At 36.7% G+C, this 22,564-nt stretch overlaps 1 protein-coding gene across 2 annotated transcripts in view; it reads right to left on the bottom strand.

Annotated features, from left to right (window-relative positions):
* The window catches only part of ATAD2B (ATPase family AAA domain containing 2B), a 152,135-nt gene that overhangs the window by 19,293 nt on the left and 110,278 nt on the right, over positions 1-22,564 (bottom strand). The window contains exons 20-22 of one of the 2 annotated variants that reach the window (XM_080814879.1): positions 17,529-17,664; positions 15,004-15,200; positions 11,305-11,464 (exon numbers count right to left, since the gene is read on the bottom strand). In XM_080814879.1, coding sequence (XP_080671005.1) covers positions 11,305-11,464; positions 15,004-15,200; positions 17,529-17,664 — 493 coding nt within the window. The remainder of the gene's footprint in view (positions 1-11,304; positions 11,465-15,003; positions 15,201-17,528; positions 17,665-22,564) is intronic. The other variant, XM_080814880.1, reaches the window with a different exon arrangement.

The following is a 22,564-nucleotide window of genomic DNA, read 5'->3' as shown; positions in this document are numbered from 1 at the left end:
GTAAAAAGATCTTAGAGATTTCAAAAAACTAAAAGGCAGCCTCTGTGGTTAGAATACAAATAAATAGGGTACCTGGTTGGCTCAGTTGGTTAAGTGTCTGCCTTGACTGAACAGCCTCCCTATTCAGCAGGGAGTCTGCTTCTCCCTCTGCCCCTCAACCCCCTTGTGCTTGCTCTGTCTTTCCCTCCCCTCTCAAATAAATAAATAAAACCTTAATTTAAAAAAAATAAAAAAGAGGGGCACCTGGGTGGCTCAGTTGTTAAAGCGTCTGCCTTCGGCTCAGGTCATGATCCCAGGGCCCTGGGATCAAGCCCTACATCGGGCTCCCTGCTTAGCAGGAAGCCTGTTTCTCCCGCTCCCACTCCCCCCTGCTTGCATTCCCTCTTACTGTCTCTCTCTCTCTCTCTCTCTGTCAAATAAATAAGTAAAATCTTTTTAAAATAAAAAAAAAAGTAAATAAACAACAAGAGACAAATGGGAATCTGACTGTATTTAAAGGACTCAGACTTTTTCTAAGAGCAATGAAAAGTCACTAAAAAGATCAGAACAGGGAAGTAACATGATTTAAATGAAGATCTTCAAAAGCTCATCTCCAGGGGCACCTGGGAAGCTCGGTCAGTTAATCAACCACGTCTTGACTTTGGCTCAGGTCTTAATCTCAGGGTTGTGGGATCAAGCCCCACATCAGCACCGAGTCTGCTTGTCCCTCTCCCTCTCATCCACCCCTGCTCAGGTGCGTGCACGTGCTCATTCTTTCTCTCTCTCTCTCAAATAAATAAATAAAACCTTTTTAAAAAAAGAAGATCATCTCTAGCCATTACCTGGGAACTGTATTGAAGGGGTCAAGAATAAAAACAGGGAACATAATCAGAAGGCTCTTTTTTTTAGTGAGAGAGGAGAGCAAACTGAACGAGGGTGGGGGTGGTGAAAAGGAGATTACAGACTTGAAATATGTTCTCAATAATGCAACTTAATGATGAAGTGCAGGGTGAGGTATGGATCAAGGATAACTCTCTAGCTTCTTGCATGAAAAATGGGAAAATGGAAGTAATACTGCAAAAAATAAGAGAAAAAATTGAGAGGGAAGGAGGAAAAAATGTCAGAAATCAAAGAGTTTATTTTGATATGTATAAAAATAAATATCCAAAGGAGATATCATAAAAATATGAAGATAAATGAATATAGGTCTCAAGAATCCATGACCAAAAAACCACAACTGTATAATTTGAATTTATTATTTAACATTGTTCTTCCCTAAGTCTTAAAAACAAAAAGGATATATTAGAGATATTAAACTCCACATATTTAAAGTATACATTTTGATCACACCAAAAAGAGTAAAACATCTAGGAAAAAACTTAACCAAAGAAGTGAAAGACCTGTACTCTGGAAACTATAAAACACTGAAGAAAGAAACTGAAAGTGATACGAATAGATGGAAAAATACTACATGTTCATGGATTGGACAAATTAATATTGTTAAAATGTCCATGCTACTCAAAGCAATCTGCAGATTCAATGCAATTCCTATCAAAATGCCAACAACATTTTCCACAAAACTAGAACAAAGAATACTAAAATGCATACTGAACCACAAAAAAAACCAAGTAGCCAAAGCAATCTTTGAGAAAGGAAAACAAAACTGGAGGTACACAATTTCAGATTTCAAGATGTACTACAAAGCTGTAAGAATCGAAACAGTGTGGTACTGGTACAAAAACAGACACACAGATCAACAGAACAGAACAGAAAACCCAGAAATAAACCCATGCTTACATGGGCAATTCATCTATGACAAAAGTGACAAGAATATACATGGGGAAAAGACAGTCTCTTCAACAAATGGTGTTGGGAAAACTGGAGAGCCACATGCACGAAAATGAAACTGGACCACTTTCTTACATCATACACAAAAACAAACTCAAAATGCATTGAAGACTTAAGTGTGAGACCTGAAAGCATAAAATTTCTAGAAGAGAACACAGACAGTAATTTCCCAGACATTAGCCTTAGCAACATTTTTCTAGGTAAGTCTCCTCAGGGAAGGGAAACAAAAGCAAAATTAAGCTACTGAGACTACGCCAAAATAGACCATTTACTTTCACTGTAATTTATGTGATCATTCATAAGGTTGCTATTTATTTTCCACTTGTTCCATTTGCTCTTTGTTCCCTTCTCCTTCTTTCTCTTACTTCTTTTGGATGTGTACTTATATTTGATCCCATTTTATCTCCTTGTTGGTTTATTAGCTCTATTTGCTGCACTACTGCCAGCCCTCCTTGAGTTCTAGGATTATTTCTTTTCTCTGGTCTCAGTTTCCTCCCATGTATACACCAGTGTTGAGCTCAAAACAGGAGGAGGATCTTCTGCAGATCTCCACAATGCTCTCTGTGCAGCTTTCTTTCTGCCCTGAGAACTCCACCTACTTTGACCTCCTTACATTCCCAGCTCTGTCTCTGTAATTCAGGTAGACTTCCAGGTCCTGCCTGGGCTCTTCCTTCCTGTACCACAGTCTGGAAATTCTCCAAGCAACTACAGTGCTCAACTTATTTGTTTCTCATCTTTTGGGGAACACTATCCTTCATTTCCTGACATCCAATGACTTCAAAATTGTTTTTTCACACATTTTGTTCAGTTTCTTTCACTGTTTCAGGTAAGAGGGAAAATTCAGTTTCTTTTACGCCATCATAGACAAAATCAGAAGTTTCCTGATAACTTTCAAATATTCTTTGAGAACCAAACCATAATGCTGTGTAAGAATCCAAACTAGGATGTACCTTAATTTTTTAAAACTATTGCTCTACTGTTAGAAGTTTTAAATTACTCCAAATTTTAGCTACTACACATAAAAACCTAAATTAAACATCCTTAGAAGTAGCTGTACTGGGATGCCTGGGTGGCTCAGTTGGTTAAGCAGCTGCCTTCAGCTCGGGTCATGATCCAGCGTCCTGGGATTGAGTCCCACATCGGGCTCCTTGCTCAGTGGGGAGCCTGCTTCTCCCTCTGACTCTGCCTGCCACACTGTCTGCCTGTGCTCTTTCTCTCTCTCTCTCTCTGACAAATAAATAAATAAAATCTTAAAAAAAAAAAAAAAAGTAGCTGTACTTTCAAGCTGATAATACAATGTTTGTGGTACATGTGGTACCACAATTTTCTGCTACTGGCTTTCTACCCCAGCTTGAAAAAGCTAAGAAAGATTTAAGTGAAAATATAAAGCCATGTATCTGGCACATTATCACTCTAAAATAACTCAGTGGTCTTTGTTTTTAAATGTATGCCTCCCACCCATAGTCCATCCACACTTAAATGGGAAATGAATGAATGAATGAATGAATGAATGCATGAATGAAAAAGAGAACCATAAAAATTTCCCGCTGGTCTGAAGGATAAGGAATTTATTCTGAAGAGCATCTGCATTTATGAGGAAACAGTATTTTTCATGTGCCTATCACTGTAATTATTTTTAATCATTCTTAGCTTAGAATTGTGTCTATGTTTATACACATCAAAGAATCATAAGCTTATAGAACATTAAAACCAGAACAGATGTCATGTCTTCAAACTTCATCTTTTTTGAAAGGTGGGAGGGGGTAATCTTAGATCCTTGTAAGCATGTGATGAAAATGAAAAATTACACATGTATACAATTTCAGATGTTGTTCTATAGACTCTCGTGGACATCAGACTTAAAATCCTTGTTTTAAAATGTAAGTTATGTATTTACTACTTCTTTTGTCTCATACTTTATGATCTTAAGAATCTCAAAATCCATGTAATATGAAAGTAACATAAGCACAACAAAAAACCACACACACTGGCTCTGAGGCAGAACTCAATCCATTCAGTTGTGCCATATAAGATTTGTGGATATGCACACTAAGTACATAACCTCTGAGCCTCAACCCCCTTATATCTATAAAATAAAGGTAGGACCACCTACATTTTGGGGGCAAACTAATGAGCATCTATAAAGTTAATAGAATTACTACTTTTCTCAACACCCAAAAAACAAATAATTCTGTCAAGAAATGGGCAGAAGACATGAACAGCCATTTTTCCAGAGAAGACATATAAATGGCCAACAGACACATGAAAAAATGCTCAACATCACTCGGCATCAGGGAAATACAAATCAAAACCTCAATGAGGGGGCGCCTGGGTGGCTCAGTGGGTTAAAGCCTCTGCCTTCGGCTCAGGTCATGATCCCAAGGTCCTGAGATCGAGCCCCCGCATCGGGCTCTCTGCTCAGCGGGGAGTCTGCTTCCCCCTCTCTCTCTGCCTGCCTCTCTGCCTACTTATGATCTCTCTCTCTGTCAAATAAAAAAATAAAATCTTAAAACAAAACAAAACAAAACAAAAACCTCAATGAGATACCACCTCACCCCAGTCAGAATGGCTAAAATTAACAAGTCAGGAAACAAGAGATGTTGGCAAGGATGCAGAGAAAGGGAAACCCTCTTACACTGTTGGTGGGAATGCAAGCTGGTACAGGCACTCTGGAAAACAATATGGAGGTTCCTTAAAAAGTGAAAAACAGAACTACTCTATGACCCGGGAACTGCACTACTATTTATCCAAAGGCTACAAACACAGTGATTTGAAGGGGCATCTGCCCCACAATGCTTGTCGCAGCAATGTCGCAGCTCTTTCCAAACTGTGGAAAGAGCCCAGACATCCATCAATAGATGAATGGATAAAGAAGATGTGGGGTGTGTGTATGTGTGCGCGTGTAAAATAGAATATTACTCAGTCATCAAAAAAAAAGAAAGAAAGAAAGAAAGAAAGAAAGAAAGAAAGAAAGAAAGAAAGAAAGAAAGAAAAGAAATCTTACCATTCCACCATGGGTAGAACTAGAGGGTATAAAGCTAGTATACAGGATATAACGCTAGTAAATATAATGCAAAGTAAGTCAATCAGAGAAAGACAATTATCATATGACTTCACTCACATGTGAACTTTAACAAACAAAATAGAGGAGTATAGAGGGGAAGGGAGGGAAAAATAAAATAAGATGGAAACAGAGAAGGGGACAAACCATAAGAACTCTTAACTATAGGAAACAAACTGAAGGCTGTTGAAGGGGAGGCAGGTGGGGGAATAGGGTAACTGTGATCAGCATACAATGAGCACTGGGTGTTATATACAATTGATGAATCACTGACCTCTACCTCTGAAACTAATAATATACCATATGTTAATTAACTGAATTTAAATAAAATAAAATAAAATTTAAAAAAAGAATCACTGCTTTTATGAATGTAGCAACTATTATCAATGCATCAGTGTATCTTTTGTATTTTGGCAAACAGAAGTACATTAGCTGTTCTTTTCCCATAAAATTATTAAGAAAGATTAACATTTTAAGCAAAACTAATTTTTATGGGATAATTTTTCATCTCAAATTATTTCATAAAAAAGATATTTCATGTATTTACTGGCTCATATCTCCATTATGTTATCATGTCCCCACTTTATAATTTCTATGTAATTTGAAACTCCTTCAGTTAGTACCTAACAAGAGAACAATTGATGAAATTTACTCACTGGCCACATTTATTCAAAACATGCTCCATACATACACCTGTACAGATCCTGTTCCCAATCAGCTTAGAGTCGAACACAAGGTATAAGGATATGTGAACAAGTAACCACCTCAGGGCAAGGGAGCAGGTGGTAGAGAGGTAGGTAAAAAGTGTCTCAGAAAAGTTACAAAGTGCTATGATTCCAAGATGAAGGGATTACTTATAACTGGAAGGACATAAAAAAAAATTTTTTCATGAATGTAGCTTTTAATATTCCTTAAAGGGTAAGTGGATTTTAAAAGATACATGTAGTTTTAAAAAACAATGTACTCTATGTAACTTACACCTCAATAAAACTGGTTTACAAAGAAAAAGCTGTACACACTCCCAAGAGGGGCAATACATTTAACAAAGGTGCCATAAGTTCCAACAGTAAGACGGGACCTAAACTGAGAAATGGGACCTAAATTTCCTAGGAAAGGATTCCTCCTAGGATTCTCTCTCTTCTCATCCTGTATACCACCTCTATGGTCTCATTCGCTCCTACATGCTGATAATTCCAACCGCGTTTTTTGCCCAAATGTCTCCCAAGCTCCAGAACTGTATACACAACTACTACTCTGAAATATGTGTTTTATCTGAGTGCACCAAAAGTTAACTCATATTAACACGTCCAAAATTAAATATAGCATAATGCCCATCAACCTGTTCCTCCACTGGTTTCCTTCTCAGAGTCCTTAACCACTCAGACCACAAACTCAGAAGTCATTCTCGATTTCTGTCAGTCACATCTAATCAATCTGTCACTAAGCCCTCTGTGTTCAATCTCACTAAGCCTACTACATAGGCTTTAGGCATCTTCCAGGTCAGAGCTGTACAATTCCAGAACTGACCACAATTTATCCGTAAGAGAGTATCTCATACATGGGTGCTCAGTAAATGGAGACTTGGTGAGAAGGGGAATCAATTAATTTCCATTCACTCTTCCACCCTATTGCACACTATCCCACCCTATTCTCCAGCCACATTCACTTTCTTTTTATAATTTTGTACACTACTTCTCTCAGCCTGGAATGAATGCCCTTCCTAACCTTAGTCATTTCTGGGTAGTGTCTTCTCCTCTGTGCTCTATTCACACTGTGTACATATTTCTATTTTTTTTAAGACTTTATTTTATTTATTTGTGAGAGAGAGAGCAAGCACAGGCAGACAGAGTGGCAGGCAGAGGCAGAGGGAGAAGCAGGCTCCCTGCCGAGCAAGGAGCCCGATACGGGACTTGATCCCAGGACGCTGGGATCATGACCTGAGCCGAAGGCAGCCGCTTAACCAACTGAGCCACCCAGGCGCCCCTGTGTACATATTTCTAACAGAGACCTTATAAAACTGCATTACAATCATCTGTGGTCACTTCAAGACAAAATTTGTAATTGCCACCTCTATGCTATCTCTATACCTTAATAACCTATTATAATTGCAGGGCTTAGTCGGTTAAGCATCCAACTCTTGATTTTGGCTCAGGTAACGTTCTCAGGGTCCTGGGATTGAGCACCATGATGGGCTCCGTGTTCGAGGTTGGGGCGGGTGGTTCCGCTTGAGGATTTCTCTCCCTCTCCCTCTGTTCCTCTCCCAGTCATTCTTGCTCTCGCGCGCTGTCTCTCTCTAATAAATAAATAAATCTTTAAAAAAATAAATAAAAATAAGTAGAGCCTTTAAAGAGGTAATTAAGGTAAAATAAGGTTGTATGAATAGGCCCTATCCAATCTGTGTCCTTATATAAGAAGAGGAAATTTGGATAAAGAGACACCGAGGGTCTGTGCACATAGAGAAATGACCACGTGAGGGCACAGCAAGAAGGTAGCCATCTGCAAGCCAAAGAGAAGTCTCAAGAAAAACCAAACCTGCTGACACTTTCATTTAGGACTCTGAGCTTCCAGAACTGTAAGAAAATTAATTTCTGTTCTTTAAGCCTCTTTTAGTCTATAGCATTTTGTTATGAAAACTCTCTTAAACTAATACCGTAACACATAGCATAATGTCTGCCACAGAGCAATTATTCAACATGTATTACATCTGGGTATCTCTACTGTAAGAGGCAAGGACTGTCACAATCATCTTTGTATTCTAAGCACTCGGTTCAGTAACTAGTACATGGTACTCACAAACACTAATAGAAAATATGAATGGGTTTGGCTGAAGCACAGCCCACAGAGGGCTCCAAAAGCTAGGGTAAAACTGTGAGCTTTATTCCTAAGCAAACTGGTACAAAACAGAAGATTCTGAGAAGACTACAAGACTAAGTCTGAACTTTCAGCAAAATGAGCTCAATAATGGTCTGTTTGTGAATGAGACTGGGGGCTAGAGAATGTGATATCTACAAGACAAAGAATGGGGAATGGCTTAACATATACAGATCCATAAGATAATAATTAGGGTCAAATATCTGAGATACTAGTTACATTTAGAACTACAAGTTAAAATCCTTCTGGCTAACATATTTAATTTCTGTCCACATCATCCTCAAGGGAAAGAATCTGGGTAAACACTTAGGCAACATGGATAGCTTTCAAAATACTGGCTTTTGTCTTCTATGTATATGCTAGTTTTTTTTCCCAAATGGCCAAGAGTTCTGCAAAACAGAACACTGTAAGCTTCCAAATACTCATGGGAGCTTGTAAAAGTAATACAACACTCATGTAATTTCCACTTGCTACACAACAGACCCTGAGGTTGTTTTCCTAATACATAACAAGTGCTTCTTCTGCTAAGAAAAAAATAAGCCTCTTAACTTAAAGATACGAAATAATCTAAGAGCCAAAATTGTGCTTTTGAATTATATCACACTCTTTGCATCTAAAACAGTGAAGAAAGAAAGTTATAAGTGTACCACGTCAACTCTGTGAGATAGAGCCTTATTCTTTGATTATACAACTGCATCAGATAGGAAAAGCTTATTATGCACCAAAAACCATGGTTTCTTCCTCAAAAGTAGTATTATTTCAATGTGGTTATAATTAAGTAACATAGGGTGAAAAATCTGAATTGACCAGATTGACCTTTATGATTAATCCAATGTGGTTATAATTAAGTAACATGAGCGGGAAATTTGGAGTGACCTCAACTGGCTTTCTCTAACCATTCAAATTTATTTTTCACTATCAGTCCCTAGATTTTTTCCTAAATGTGATCCGGGGAATTTAATACACAGGTACCCGCTAATCAATGACTTTATGAAAAATTAAGGCACAATTTAAATAAACTAATGATGGTAACAAAAATAAAAATGTGAACTACTAACCTCTATGGAACACTTAACATGTCTCAGGCATTATGCTAAGGGCTTAATATATTTAGGTTGAACCATATGAAAACAGTAGTTTCGTAAGATTTAACCTAATACATTTTCTCATTTAATTCATACAACCACCCCAATGAGAAGAATACTTCAGTTATCCCTATTTTGCAGATAGGGATACTAAAATGTGAAGGACTAAACTCAATCATGTTAATGAACTAGGTAATAGCCTAGAACTGGGACTAACACTTAGGTACAAATCCAAAGCCCAAGCTCTTATTACCTCCTACAGTTTCAGCAACCTCTGTATCTTGAAAATTAAGACACAATGTAGGCACTCAAGTACTTTCATACTTTGGTCAAGGCTACTATACACATTTGTGCAGACTGTACCCTCACCAAGGGCCCCAGCAAAGAAATTAAATGAAGCTGACATCCAGCCCATTCTTCACTACCCGAACTGTGGTTCGGTTGCTGGATGCCATCTACAGAGAAGAAGATGATTCTCTCATTCACACAAAATTGTTATATTGGCTAACAATGGCCCTCATGCTGCTGGTAAAAGAAAACAAAATTGTGGTAAAAAATTTAACAGTACAGATTAAAAGCCTTAGAAGGAAGATATCTAAATCTATATCTGTATGTAGATATAGATATATATTCCTTCAGAAATTTCACTTTAAGAAATTCATTCTAAGAAAAAAAAATTTATTCTAAGGAAACAGGGATGTGCATAAAATTTATGCTATAGAGATATTCATCAGTGTTATAACAGAGGAAAAAACTAAAAACTAAAAAATCTAGTATGTCCAACAACAGGGTATTAGTTATAACAGTACATCTACGTGATTAAAATAATGTCACAGAAATATATAACTCATAAACTTTTCACAAAATACTACATGAATGACAAAGTTCACAAAAATTATGTTCTCATCTTAGTAAAAATATTATGCATGTATGTATTCCATATACAATATATCTGTGTGAGAGAGAAAGAACACAGAGTAGTGGAATTACAAATTACTTTAATTATCTTCTTTGTTTTTAATCTCTAGAAATTTTTCTATACAACATATATAATAAAAAGTCAAAACGAAGCAAAAGAAACAAAAACAAACAAGAGGCAAATGTCCTAATACAAAGCTTAAGACCAGCTATGTAAAATGTTATTCTGCCTCTAAACTTGGAATTAGGGTCTATGACATGCTGTGGTCTAAATTTAGATGAGAAACACCTAATTTCATGTGAAAGTGAGAAATCCAGGTCATTCTAACAAGTGGCCTAAGAACTACTGCCCATGGATACAGAAGCAAGGCAGAAACTATATTGTAACTATCTTGAGATAACTGAAAGTTAAATCAATGTTTAAGAAGTAAAAAACATCTTAATTATCTATCGCCTGTTGAAGAAACAGAATTCTCAGCAGAGTGAGAGAAAGAATAACAGTCTCTGTCAGCTGGAAACTGGCCAGGCACCATCAGCTGGCCTTGGTGTACTCATATTAAACATATACAATTTTAAGAACACAACATCAGAAAAGGCCACTTGGTGACCATGATGAATAAAGATGAAATCAAAAGCACTCCATAATCGTATCTAAACATAGACAAAAGCATGAACATTGTCCTAGCTACAAAAATAACCAACTATAACCCTATCTTGGATAATATGAATGACTGTTTCATCTTTCCCCATCCCAGTTTTAGCCTTGCTCCACTCTTCTTCCTTTCAGGTTCTTAAAATACCTAATCACAAAATTACCCCCACTTCCTAAGAGCATCCAATCTACTATAATGCCCAACTTTCTTAAATCCTCTCCAAAATCCTCAGCATAAGCTCAAATCCCATATAGTTCCATATGATACATATTCTTTTGTGTTACAATGAATCAGTCAATTCATCTTGTTTTAACTACAGATATGTTCCTAGAGGTCCTTCCTGGAGGGTACTCAAAGAGCTGGGACTAGAGATTTGAGTACAGGGTGGGATTAGGAACAAAACAATAAAATAAAACAAACAAAACAAAACAAAACAATAAAATAACATTAAAAAACCCACAATCGACAGAATACACACAGTCTACCTAAAGGGGTCTTCTACTATATAAACTTATCCTATAATGAGTTCCCATCAATTTGAAATTCCCAGTGTTTATCAGCACTGGTGTTTACTAAACAAATAAATTTCACATTCAATTCTCAATTACTCAGTTTTCCACCCTACCTGAACAAAATAAGAATCTAAGTACAAAAAATAAAAACTAAACAGGGAACAGAATACCTAAAATATAAAATCCTAATTGAAACCCATTATTTAATAAAATAATAATTATATTTAAGTATGAGTTCCTCATAAAGAAGTTTCTAAATACAATAATATGTCCTTAAAACTAATTTATCTACCTAAACATGGGCATGCTTTAGTATTTACACTTTCAATTATCTTCTTACTGATCACCAAAGTGAATCTTGCCCAGAGCCTCCTTACCTCCTGGGTCCTTATCTGGATTGTACTCTAGAGCATTGCTACAGATGAGGTCAATATCTTTCAGAAAATCCTTAGCAGTCAGGTAATTATGCTTATCAATTTTAGTTATTACTGTTGATAAATCCATTGGTTCCTTGATTACTTCAAGATAATCTGAAACCTAAAACAAAGAGGATATTTTAATGAAAATTACTTCTATTTCATATGACCTACTCAGAAAAACACAAAACCATGTGGTTATTTAAAAATTAAATCGAAATATCTTAAAAATTACAAATAAGGATAAAGTGATAGAACAATTTATACTACTAAAGTTACTACTTTGAAGTCAACTTTCCATGAAAGCTTCGGTTTCAAGTCTTACCTAAATCAACACTGAAATGTTTCTCATTTTGAAATATAAAGCCAATTTTGTCAGCTTTTTCCCCCCACCCCGATCCTTTGGATCTGAGAAGAAAACGTATTCGTAAAAGCACCCAGTAAGTATCAATAAATATTACTTCAAGAAATTTTTTAAAGGAAATTAAGAAACATAGATTTTTCATATTACTAAAGAAGTTCTCTGGTAAATCTCTTCAATATCTTTAAACAAAAAAATTTTTCTTTCTCATTTTCCAGGGTGAATCATTTCATGGAAAGTGTTTTCTGCTCCTTTGGAGTCATTACAAACATTCTGAGTCAATTATACAACAAAAATAAGTATTGCCTTCAATGACTAGTAAAATCCCTAATAAATGAATTCGCAAGCAAATGTGCTCTATGTGCCAACTTTCTGGGAGATAACCAAAAATAGGAGGTAGTAAGTCAGGATTTGCCCAATGTTTTGTAACATTCAGCCACTAAGAAAACTCTACCAACCTATCTACCTATTGCCTCCCCCAACGCAAATCTCAAATCAAGTGATCAGGTTTGATATAAAAGCAGTCTTAGAAACATCTAATTAATCCAGGACCAAATTCTGGAGCTAGGATAATTTCTGTTCTATGAAAATAAAGGTTACTTTTTCTCCACTGTAAATACACACACACAAACATATACATATTTTATACATTTCTTTAAATTTTTAGGTAACTGTGTGGGCATGTAATAATTTTTTAATTTCTAGGAGCTGAAAATGTCCTTATAGGGGAGGCAGTGAAGCTATACTGAACAAATAAGAGCTCAGAAGATATTAGTTAGATTCCTGGTTCTGGCATTTGGCATGCCTTGTGTACATATGGAAACTGTTTATTAACTGCAAACCACTATAAAAATTTATATTATTGGGGGTGCCTGGGTGGCTCAGTTGGTTAAGCATCTGCTTCTCCCTCTCCCTCTGCCCCACCCCTCCACTCATGCTCACTTTCTCTCTCACTCTCTATTACACATTTTCTAAAAATTTACATTACTAAAGACTGAAAAATTTTTGCTCCAATACCTAATTTTAAGTTCAATGTTTATTTTCTAAACTTCTGTTTTCTCTGAAGTCTGCTTTCGAATTTCATAAAGTTTTTAGACATGTCAAATTCATTATCTGAATATAAATTTTTATTTTTTAGGTTATTTAAATATTATCTTATGTGGCACTTGGATGGCTCAGTTGGTTAAGCATCTGCCTTTGGATCAGGTCATGATCTAGGGGTCCTGGGATGAGCCTGACTCCAGCTCCCTGCTCAGCAGGGAGTCTGCTGCTCCCTCTCCCTTTACCCCTTCACTCCCTCGCCCCCCTACCCCTGCTCTCTTTCAAATAAATTAAAAAAAAAAAAAAAAGTTATCTTGTTTTACCCTCATGCTTCAGAGAGACCTCTATGTTTTCAGCTTTAAGAGCAAAGAACCAGTAGCAGAACGAACGTAAAAAAAAGAATAAAACAGAAAATAAGAAAACATAACCCTTGAATAAAAGTTTTACCTAATCAACATTTTTTATCCCCTTCCAATGCCTTACGACCCTTTATAAAACTTTTATTCTACCACAGATGGCATTTGAAATCTGATCATTTCTTCTGTTTAGAATGAAAGAGAATTCTCTGGGGGAAGGGCAAAATTGGTTCACTCCCAGTAGAGTAGGTTGACTTGAGGTCAAGCCCTTATCAATTAAGTGTCAGAGGGGCACCTGAGTGGCTCAGTCGTTAAGCTTCTGCCTTCAGCTCAGGTCATGATCCCAGGATCTTGGGATCAAGCCCTGTGTCAGGCTCCCAGCTTGGCGGGGGGCTCCTCCTCTCTCTTCCACTCACCCTGCTTGTGTTCCCTCTCTCACTGTCTCTCTCTCTGTCAAATAAATAAATAAAATCTTAAAAAAAATTTTTTTAAGTGTCAGAGACCCATACCCAATTTCAAATAAAAATAAACATCTAAAATAATCTTTAAAGTAGGCTGACAGTTTTAAGATTATCTGGTAACACTAAGAGGGAAAAAAAATGTTCCCAAAATTTAAAATGTTATGTATTAATTGCTAAAGCAAATTAGGCAATTCCTGTCTTTTCAGTAGAAAAAGATTTAAGGTATAGCTGTGATATAATGTAAGGAATGTGGACTTTGAATTTCAAAAAATCTTTCAGTCTTGCCTATGTCACTTGCCTAGGAGCCTCAGTTTCCTGAGCTGCAACATAAGAATAATAATGACCTTGTGAGGTTGTTAAAAAGATCAATGGATAAAACTATGTGTTGTGGATAAATAAAAATATACAAATAAAGTTACAGACAGTCCCTTTACTCCAAAAAATAAACAAAAACCAAAAATGGAAAAATAGCTACTTTCAGAGGGGAAAAAAAACATAATGCTGGGTTATTCTTTCCGGTCATAGATGACGTAATGATTCCAAAGGAATCTGCTCAGGTCCAAAAGTACAGATTTCACAACAAGGACGCAACATTAAACTATGAATCATTTCATAATTCAAATTAAAAAATAAAAAAGATGGAAGAAAAAACTTAAAACCAACAACACCAAAGCTGTTCAAACATGGAGTCTGAACTATAAGAATGTCAGTAAAGACTGTATTGTGTTCATCCACACACTATATTATCCCAGGATAAAAAAACAAAAACAAAAACAAAACAAAACAAAACAAAAATTTCATCTACAGTATTATAGTAGATTCCAAATGGAAAATTTCTTTTCTTATCATCACAAACCATGCTCCCACAAGGACACAAAACAATACACATAAAAAGTGAGAAATTTTCCACTGGGAGCAGAGAAAATCCTTGCAGGAAAAAAAAAATTTTAGTTACATAGGATATACTTAACTTCAAACAGCATCTTTTAGTCACAGGCATTTCCAAAATATGAAAGATAAATTTCAGCTTTCTTTGCCACCACTTTCACTAAGGTATACATAATTTGGAAAATGCCAAAATTAATTGGTATTGGTTGGTTAACACCAATATACTTTTTAAGAGCAAGATTTATCCTGGAATAAAAATAGTCTAGTATGGATATTTCACTAAAGTAACTTTTAATCCTCTTCTTAAACTGAAGAGATAGAGATCACAAAGATCAATACTAATTAAGAGGACATACAAATTGGTCACTATTTTCATCCAAAAGTCACCAGATTTTTGCTGATGACATCGGTAGTTATCACATGGATTAAAATTTTACAGGCTAGGGGTAATATTCATCCATGCCTTTGTTTTTTTTCCTTCCAAAAAAAGATGTCAACATTTTTTTCTTTTAGCCAGTTCAACTTCACTGTTTGCACACTACTGAAACAAGACCTCTTCAATATCCACCGGTTTGCTGAAGATGTTAAAGCGTTTATCTGTGGCCAGCCTCTTGGTTACATCCCTGAGAAACAACCGCAACTCTCTTAAAGTATTTTCCTCCTGGTCCTCCATCCGGTTTTTTTCTGATTCTGATAACTGACGAGGTGGAGAAGGTAGTGCAAGGGGAAGCACTTCCATAGCACAAAGACCTTAATAAAATAGAAGAAAATGTTAAGATTCCAACAGATCAGAGCCAGGACAGCAATTATTTTTCTGTCATTCACTCAAAAAACAATTCCAAGTACATACAAACCACCAGGAAGTCCAGTAAGTAAAAATGTGAATGGAAAGTAACAGTACATTAGAGAATAGATTTAATAAAACAATTCATAGTAGGACTCCTTTAAATGGCAAATGGTATGATTTTAAATAATTTGATTTTGAAATATGATTTACATAAAACTTACTAGAAATATTTCAAATCAACAAAAATATCTTTAGGTGAAGAACTGTATACTGATTCGCTTAAAGTCAATGTTGTTTAAAAACCCTCTTCTCGAAATGGGGTTGCCTTATTTGCATGAAAGTGAAATAGGCAAGTAACCATTCTCTGATCCTTCCCCCTCCCAAAAGTTCTAATTTTAGACAAGTCTTCTATTCATATTCTTAGTGCAACATAGTAGGGGTAGTGAATGGCATGTACCTGTGCAGGGAACAAAAAAAAAAATTACAAACTGGGGGCACCTGGATGGCTCAGTCGTTTACCTGTCTGACTCTTGACTTCAGCTTAGCTCACATCTCAGGATCATGAGATCGAGCCCTGTGTGGGGCTCTGCACTGCACACTGGAACCTGCTCAAGACTTTCCTTCTCTCTCTGCCCCTCCCTACCCTCTCTCTCCCTCAAAAAAAAAAGGGGGGGGACTAGAAGAAGAATCCCCAAAACATGAATAAGATAGAAAATCTGGTCCACAGTGTTATATATAAAATCTATAATATTCACTATCTACCTTAAAACAAACAAAAAAATCTCAAAAAGTAAAGTATTAACTTTCCTAAACACATTATTCCCTAATTCCTTAAAAGACTTTCCCAGGATTACACTGAATTTCAGGATTAAACTTTTAAGGATTATGGCTGATTTCTAAATAGCCCCTAAGATGAAAAATGAAAGTAAATAGAAGCAACTCAAAAAGAAAAAGAATTATGTTAATCTTTAACACAGAAAATTCAATCTATCAATGAGACTAAAATGTATCTGGAATATGCAAGATAAAATGAATCATTTTCATAATGAAATATTTTAAAAACTTATTTAGATTAACGGGAGGGAACAACCAATAATCAGAAGGTGTAACTTCCATATTTAATTTCCCAAGGTTTCTAGGGGCAAAAAACCCCACAACTACAGCCATTTGATAGATGCTCATTCTCAGAACTCTGAGAAAATGTGGAAACGAGTCACTAAAGAACAATTAAATGATTGACATGTTGGATAAGATAATCAATAAAAAACAGAAGTAGAATTCAGAAAAGCAAGGACCTGGAAGGGGTGGAAATGTATTTAATATCCTCCAACAAACACATAAAAAACATAAAAGATAGAATGATGGTAAAGACACTTAAAAACTTATAACAGGATTGCTATTTTCAAGAAGAGGCTGAAAGATTACAAAGAAGACCTCATCTTTTATACATCTTTAAGACTAGAAAGAGTCTCTTAAGCGACTTAGAATGCATTCCTCACTTAAGTCAAGGGGCTGAAATTTGAAATATTATGCTACTAAGCCAAATCCAAGAAAATTCTAATACTTAAAGTAATGATGGGTTTCTAAGTGCCTACCACAAGATACCTAACAGAACAGGTACTGAATAAAAATATGAAAAATAAATAAACCAGGAAAGGCAAACATTCTGATCATCTCTTGACCCATCACACCTACCTTGACCCACAAAGTAATCAGCACACCACCCAGTGTTCTCAAAATTATTGTTCAAGTCCTCTGTACTTTAGCTAACTAAAACAGAACACAATGTGAAATCTACCAGAGCATCTGAACTGAAATGATAAGAAGACTTCATTAACAGTCACTTGTTAGTAAAGCTGTTAACTATGAGGCTGTACTTCACAATCTCAAGTCAGGTAAACACAATTGCCTCTCCATCTAAAGAGAAATTTCCATCCAAAGAAAATGTGTCCATCTAAAGAGCAGAATCTAAAAAACTGACTTTACTTCCACAAGAAATGTTTTTTTTAAGAAGTGACAAGAAAGGGCATTTTTGTTTAAGATTTTATTTATTTGACCGAATAAGAGAGAGAGAGCACAGCAGGAGTGGCAGGCAGAGGGAGAGTAGAAGAAGGCTCCCCGGAGAGCAAGGGGAAACCAATGTAGGACACAAACCCAGGACTCTGGGATCATGACCTGAGCTGAAGGCAGTTGCTTAACCAACTGAGCCACGCAGGCGCCCAGAAAGGGCATTTCTTAATTCCATTCCCCATCCCCTTCCCCCATTTCCCTAAAGGCTTTGGGAACTTTACCAGTGTGTTTCCTCCGTGGTGGAGCCATTGATGCCTGATTGAGAATCAATTCTTGGAAAAATTTTCTTCTGTCTTCTTCAATAGGCCTTTGAATATACAAGACCTCTTCATACTGTATTCTAAAGATACATTTAACCTACACAAAGACATTAAATATGTAGAGAATTAAAAGTATACTTATTATACCAAACTACAATTTCTTCAACTTCCAGTACAATCTTTAATTTTTATTCACGTGGGGTTAGTTAACCTAGTCCAAAGGCTATGCTGTTGAGAGATTCAACCTCACTGTCTAATCCATAATGGGAGAATGACCAGTTGCTCAAGTTATTAATACACTATACTATCCCTGGAAGAGTCAACAAATAATAGCAGAAAGGATAACCAATTATAATAGATGGCAAATTTCAAAGGACTTCTTGCGTAAGAGCTAGAAAGTAATGACCTAGAACCTACACTAGAGAGCTGGAAGGATGCTAACAACATCGCCTTCTTATACATTATTTCTGCGTACTTCCTATTCAGTGATTTCCTTTCCTGGGCTCTTTTCATCCCAAGTCTATTCCACTGCATCTTCCAGAATTCTGGTTTCACTGCAAATAAACTAAACCTTCAGTTCCTCCCCAGAATGCTCCACAGTAACACCACCTTCCACACAAAACTCCCAAGCAATATTAAGCCAGTCATCCTCACACCCCTCAATTCCTCGCACTGGTGATTACCTACCTCCCCTTTGTTTACCTCCTCTATAGAGCCTTTGACCCCAGATGTCCCCCTTGCAAGACAGGCTGCTTAAAACCTCCACATCAGGGGCGCCTGGGTGGCTCAGTGGGTTAAAGCCTCTGCCTTCGGCTCAGGTCATGATCCCAGAGTCCTGGGATCGAGCCCTACATTGGGCTCTCCGCTCAGCAGGGAACCTGCTTCCTCCTCTCTCTGCTTGCCTCTCTGTCTACCTGTGATCTCTGTCTTTAAAAAAAAAAAAAAAAAAAAAAAAACCTCCACATCATCCACATTAATTCTACACACTTCAATTTTTTTTTATAAGATTTTATTTATGTATTTGACAGACAGAGATCACAAGTAGGCAGAGAGGCAGGCAGAGAGAGCGAGGAGGAAGCAGGCTCCCCGCTGAGCAGAGAGCCCGATGCGGGGCTCGATCCCAGGACCCTGAGATCATGACCTGAGCCGAAGGCAGAGGCTCAACCCACTGAGCCACCCAGGCGCCCCTACACACTTCAATTTTTATGTTTTCCTAGAAGGTCTATATTCCACTTCTAGACACCAAACTCCCTGAGAACAGAGACCATCCCTTATTCATTCGTTTTCCTACAGCTACCACAATGACTGAGACATACTAATGTGTAATTAGCATGGAATGAATGAGTAAAGTTTGTAATTTCCTTTCCCTAGATCAAAATGGCAACTGCAAATGAAAATGGGAACAGGTCACTAATATAGAAAGAAGAACCAACTAGAAGACAATGAGAAAACACTGGATCAAAATTCGAAACATTAGATCCTAGCCCAAAATTAGTCACACGTTTATGATAAACATTAGATAATTCATTCTTTGTTATGTCTAAGCACTTACTGAATTGAAGACTAAAAATTTCTAAATATTTCAATCTTTAAAACAATGAAGTATATATAGGAGTCCTTCATTTTATACTTGAGAAAACTTAAACTTGGAAAGGTTTATGTAATTGGCTTAAGATCACAAAGTAACAAAAAAAAAAAAAAGAAAAGAAAAAAAAAACTACATTACATAATTTCTAAAGGCCTTTTCCAGCTCTAAAATTCTAACATAGAAAAGAAACAATGAAAAGTAGAATTCAAAATTTGGATGGGGAACTATTTACCTCAACACGAAGTCAAATCCTCTAAGAATTTATGAAATTTCACCATGTGCCCTTCAAATATTTTTTTTGTAGACTACTTTCATGTAAAATTCCCCCCAACCCTTTGATCTATGCTTCACTGATCCTTCCTCAAAAGCTCTGCAAAGCAAATTTACCACTGAATGCCCATTGTGTGCTAAATATAATGCCAATTACTGCCATTATAAACTTGAAGGAAATACAATTACTTCCTGCTGTCAAGGATCTTAAAAATTTCACAAGAAAGCATTATGATACCACACCAGAAGTGTCCTAACACTTGTTGAGAAACAGAAGAGACTCTGCAAGAGGTAGGGGTGAAGAGGCATTATTAGATGAGATACAGCAGAAATAGCTAACATTAACTGGGTCTTGAAAAATAAATAGAATGCAATACCCTAGAAGTACCAGGATTTTGTTCAAGAGTAGCAAAACATTTCATCTCAGTTTTAAATATTCTCTCTACCGATCATTTTTCAACACTGTGTTAAACTTTGTGAATACAAAAGCATACCAAGAGTAAGTCTGTGATATTACTCTAAAACTCTTGCCAGGTTATTACCAACAGCTTAGATCCATCACTTTACAAGTAGGCTCATTTCACTTTAAATTTACTCCTAGCTTTATCTTCTGACATTCCCAGCCTCAAATTTCATGCTGCAACTAGACAAGAAGCCTCAGATAACTCCCTGAAATCATGCTTTCTCACACTGGTTCACAATGATCTCTATATGTGCTATCCACTTTTTCCTAATCCTGTTGGTTTTTTTTTTTAAGACTTTATTTATTTATTTGACAGACAGAGATCACAAGTAGGCAGAGAGGGAAGCAGAGAGAAGGGGGGGAAGCAGGCTCCCCGCCGAACAGAGAGCCCGATGCGGGGCTCGATCCCAGGACTCTGGGATCATGACCTGAGCCGAAGGCAGAGGCTTTACCCCACTAAGCCACCCAGGTGCCCCTCTAACCCTGTTTTTAACCCTCCACTCAAGTCAATGCTTTCTGGATGATACTTTCTCTGACCTTCCCAGATACACACAAGCATACATTCTAAAACCCCTTATTAAACTTTAATTTCAATGATTTTTAGTAAGTTAATTCAGTTGTGCAACCATCACAAGTCAGTTTTAAAACATTTCCATTATCTCCAAAGATCACCCTCATGCCTATCAATCCCTACTCACACTCACACTCCCCACCCAACAACCACTGATTTAACTGTCTCTAGGGATGTGCCTTTTCTAGAAATTGTGTATCATGCAGTCTGTTCTCTAGCTTCTCTCACTTAGCATAATATATTGAAGCTCCTCCACACTGTAGAACATTATCGGTTCATTCCATTTAATGCTGAACAGTATCCCACTGTTTGTATATATAAATGTTTGGTTTCACCAATCACCAGTGAATGAATAATGGGCTATTTCCACTATTATGAATAATGGTAGTAGGAACATTTGCATTCAAGTCTTTGTATGAACATATTTCTCTTCTGTAGTTACCTAGGAGTGGAAATGCTGAGTCATATCGTAAGTTTATGACTTCCATCTTAAGAACTGCCAATTTTTCAAAAAATGACTACATGCTTTACAATTCCACCACCAGTGCATAAGGCCTCCACTTTCTCTAACATCCTTTGCCAACACTCAATACTGTCTAGTAGTTGTGCTGTGGTATCCCATTCCTGAATGACTAATGATATTAAAAATCTTTTCCCATGCTTTATTAGCCCAAGAGAATACATACTCTTCGGTGAAATGTCTATTTAAATCTTAACTATAGTCTTTTTTACCTTAATTGTGGTAAAATAGTCATAACATAAAATTTGCCATTTTTATCATTTTTAATTATACAGCCTGTACCATTAAATATATTCGCATTGTTACGCAACCATCATACCACCGAACTCCAAAACTTTTTCATCCTCCCCAAGTGAAATACTGTATCCAGTAAATACTGACACCCCATACTCTCCCTTTCCCCAGCCCCTGACAATCATCATTCCACTTTCTATCTCTGTGAATATGACTACTCTAGGAACTTTTTAGAAGAGGAATCACATATTTGTCCTTTAGTGACAGGCCTATTTCACTTAGCATGATGTCTTCAAGGTCTATCTATGCTGTAGCCTGTGTTAAAATTTCCTTCCATTTTAAAGCTAAAAATGTTATACTGCATGTATATGCCACATTTTCTTTATCCAGCTATCTGCTGATGGACATTTGTATGTTTCTACCTTTTGGCTATTGTGAATAATGCAGCTATGAACATGGGTATACAAATACCTGTTTGAATCGCTGCTTTCACTTCTTTTGAGTGTATGCTCAAAAGCAGACTTGCTGGATCATATAATTCTGTTTAACTTTTTAAGGAATCACTGTACAATTTATTTTCAATGACACTGTGCAATTTTATATTCCCACCAGCAATACACAATGGCTCAAATTTCTTCAGGTCCTGACCAACATTAGCTATCTTCTGTTTGTTTGTTTGTTTGTTTTTTAAGATTTTTATTTATTTGACAGAGCGCGAGAGAGAACAAGCAGAGAGAGAAGCAGGCACTCCACTGACTAGGGAGCCCAATGCGGGACTCGATCCCAGGACCCTGGGATCATGACCTGAGCCCAAGGCCGCTTAAATGACTAAGCCATCAGGCATCCACATTTTCTGTTTTTATGATAACAGCCATCCTAATGGGTATGAACTGACATCTCATTGTGGTCTCAATTTGATTTCCCTTTTGAGTATTGATGTTCAATATCTTTTCATATGCTATTGGCCATGTGAATATGGCTCCTTTAGGGGAAGTTTGGTTGGCTGGGTTTTTATTCTTCAGTTGTAGAGCTCTTTATATACTCTGGATATCAACCCGTTATCAGATATATGATTTGCAAATACCTTCTGCCATTCTATGGGTTGCTTTTTCAGTCTTTTTTCAGCTTTTTCAGGTGGGGCTTGAACTCATGACCCCAAGATCAAGAGCTGCATTCTCTAGTGACTGTGTCAGCCAGGCACCCTGAGAGAGTTCTAATACATTCTGGATGTAAGTCTTATCAAGATATGCAATTTGATGTATCTGAAATACTTTTTTCCCAGTCTGTGGCTTGTTTCCTCATTTTCTTAATGGCGTCTTTTTAAAAGTACTTAATTTTGATAAAGCTAACT

The sequence above is a fragment of the Martes martes genome (genome assembly GCF_963455335.1).
Source record: "Martes martes genome assembly, chromosome: 9".
Lineage (NCBI taxonomy): Eukaryota > Metazoa > Chordata > Mammalia > Carnivora > Mustelidae > Martes > Martes martes.
This window is presented reverse-complemented; position numbering and strand designations above follow the sequence as displayed.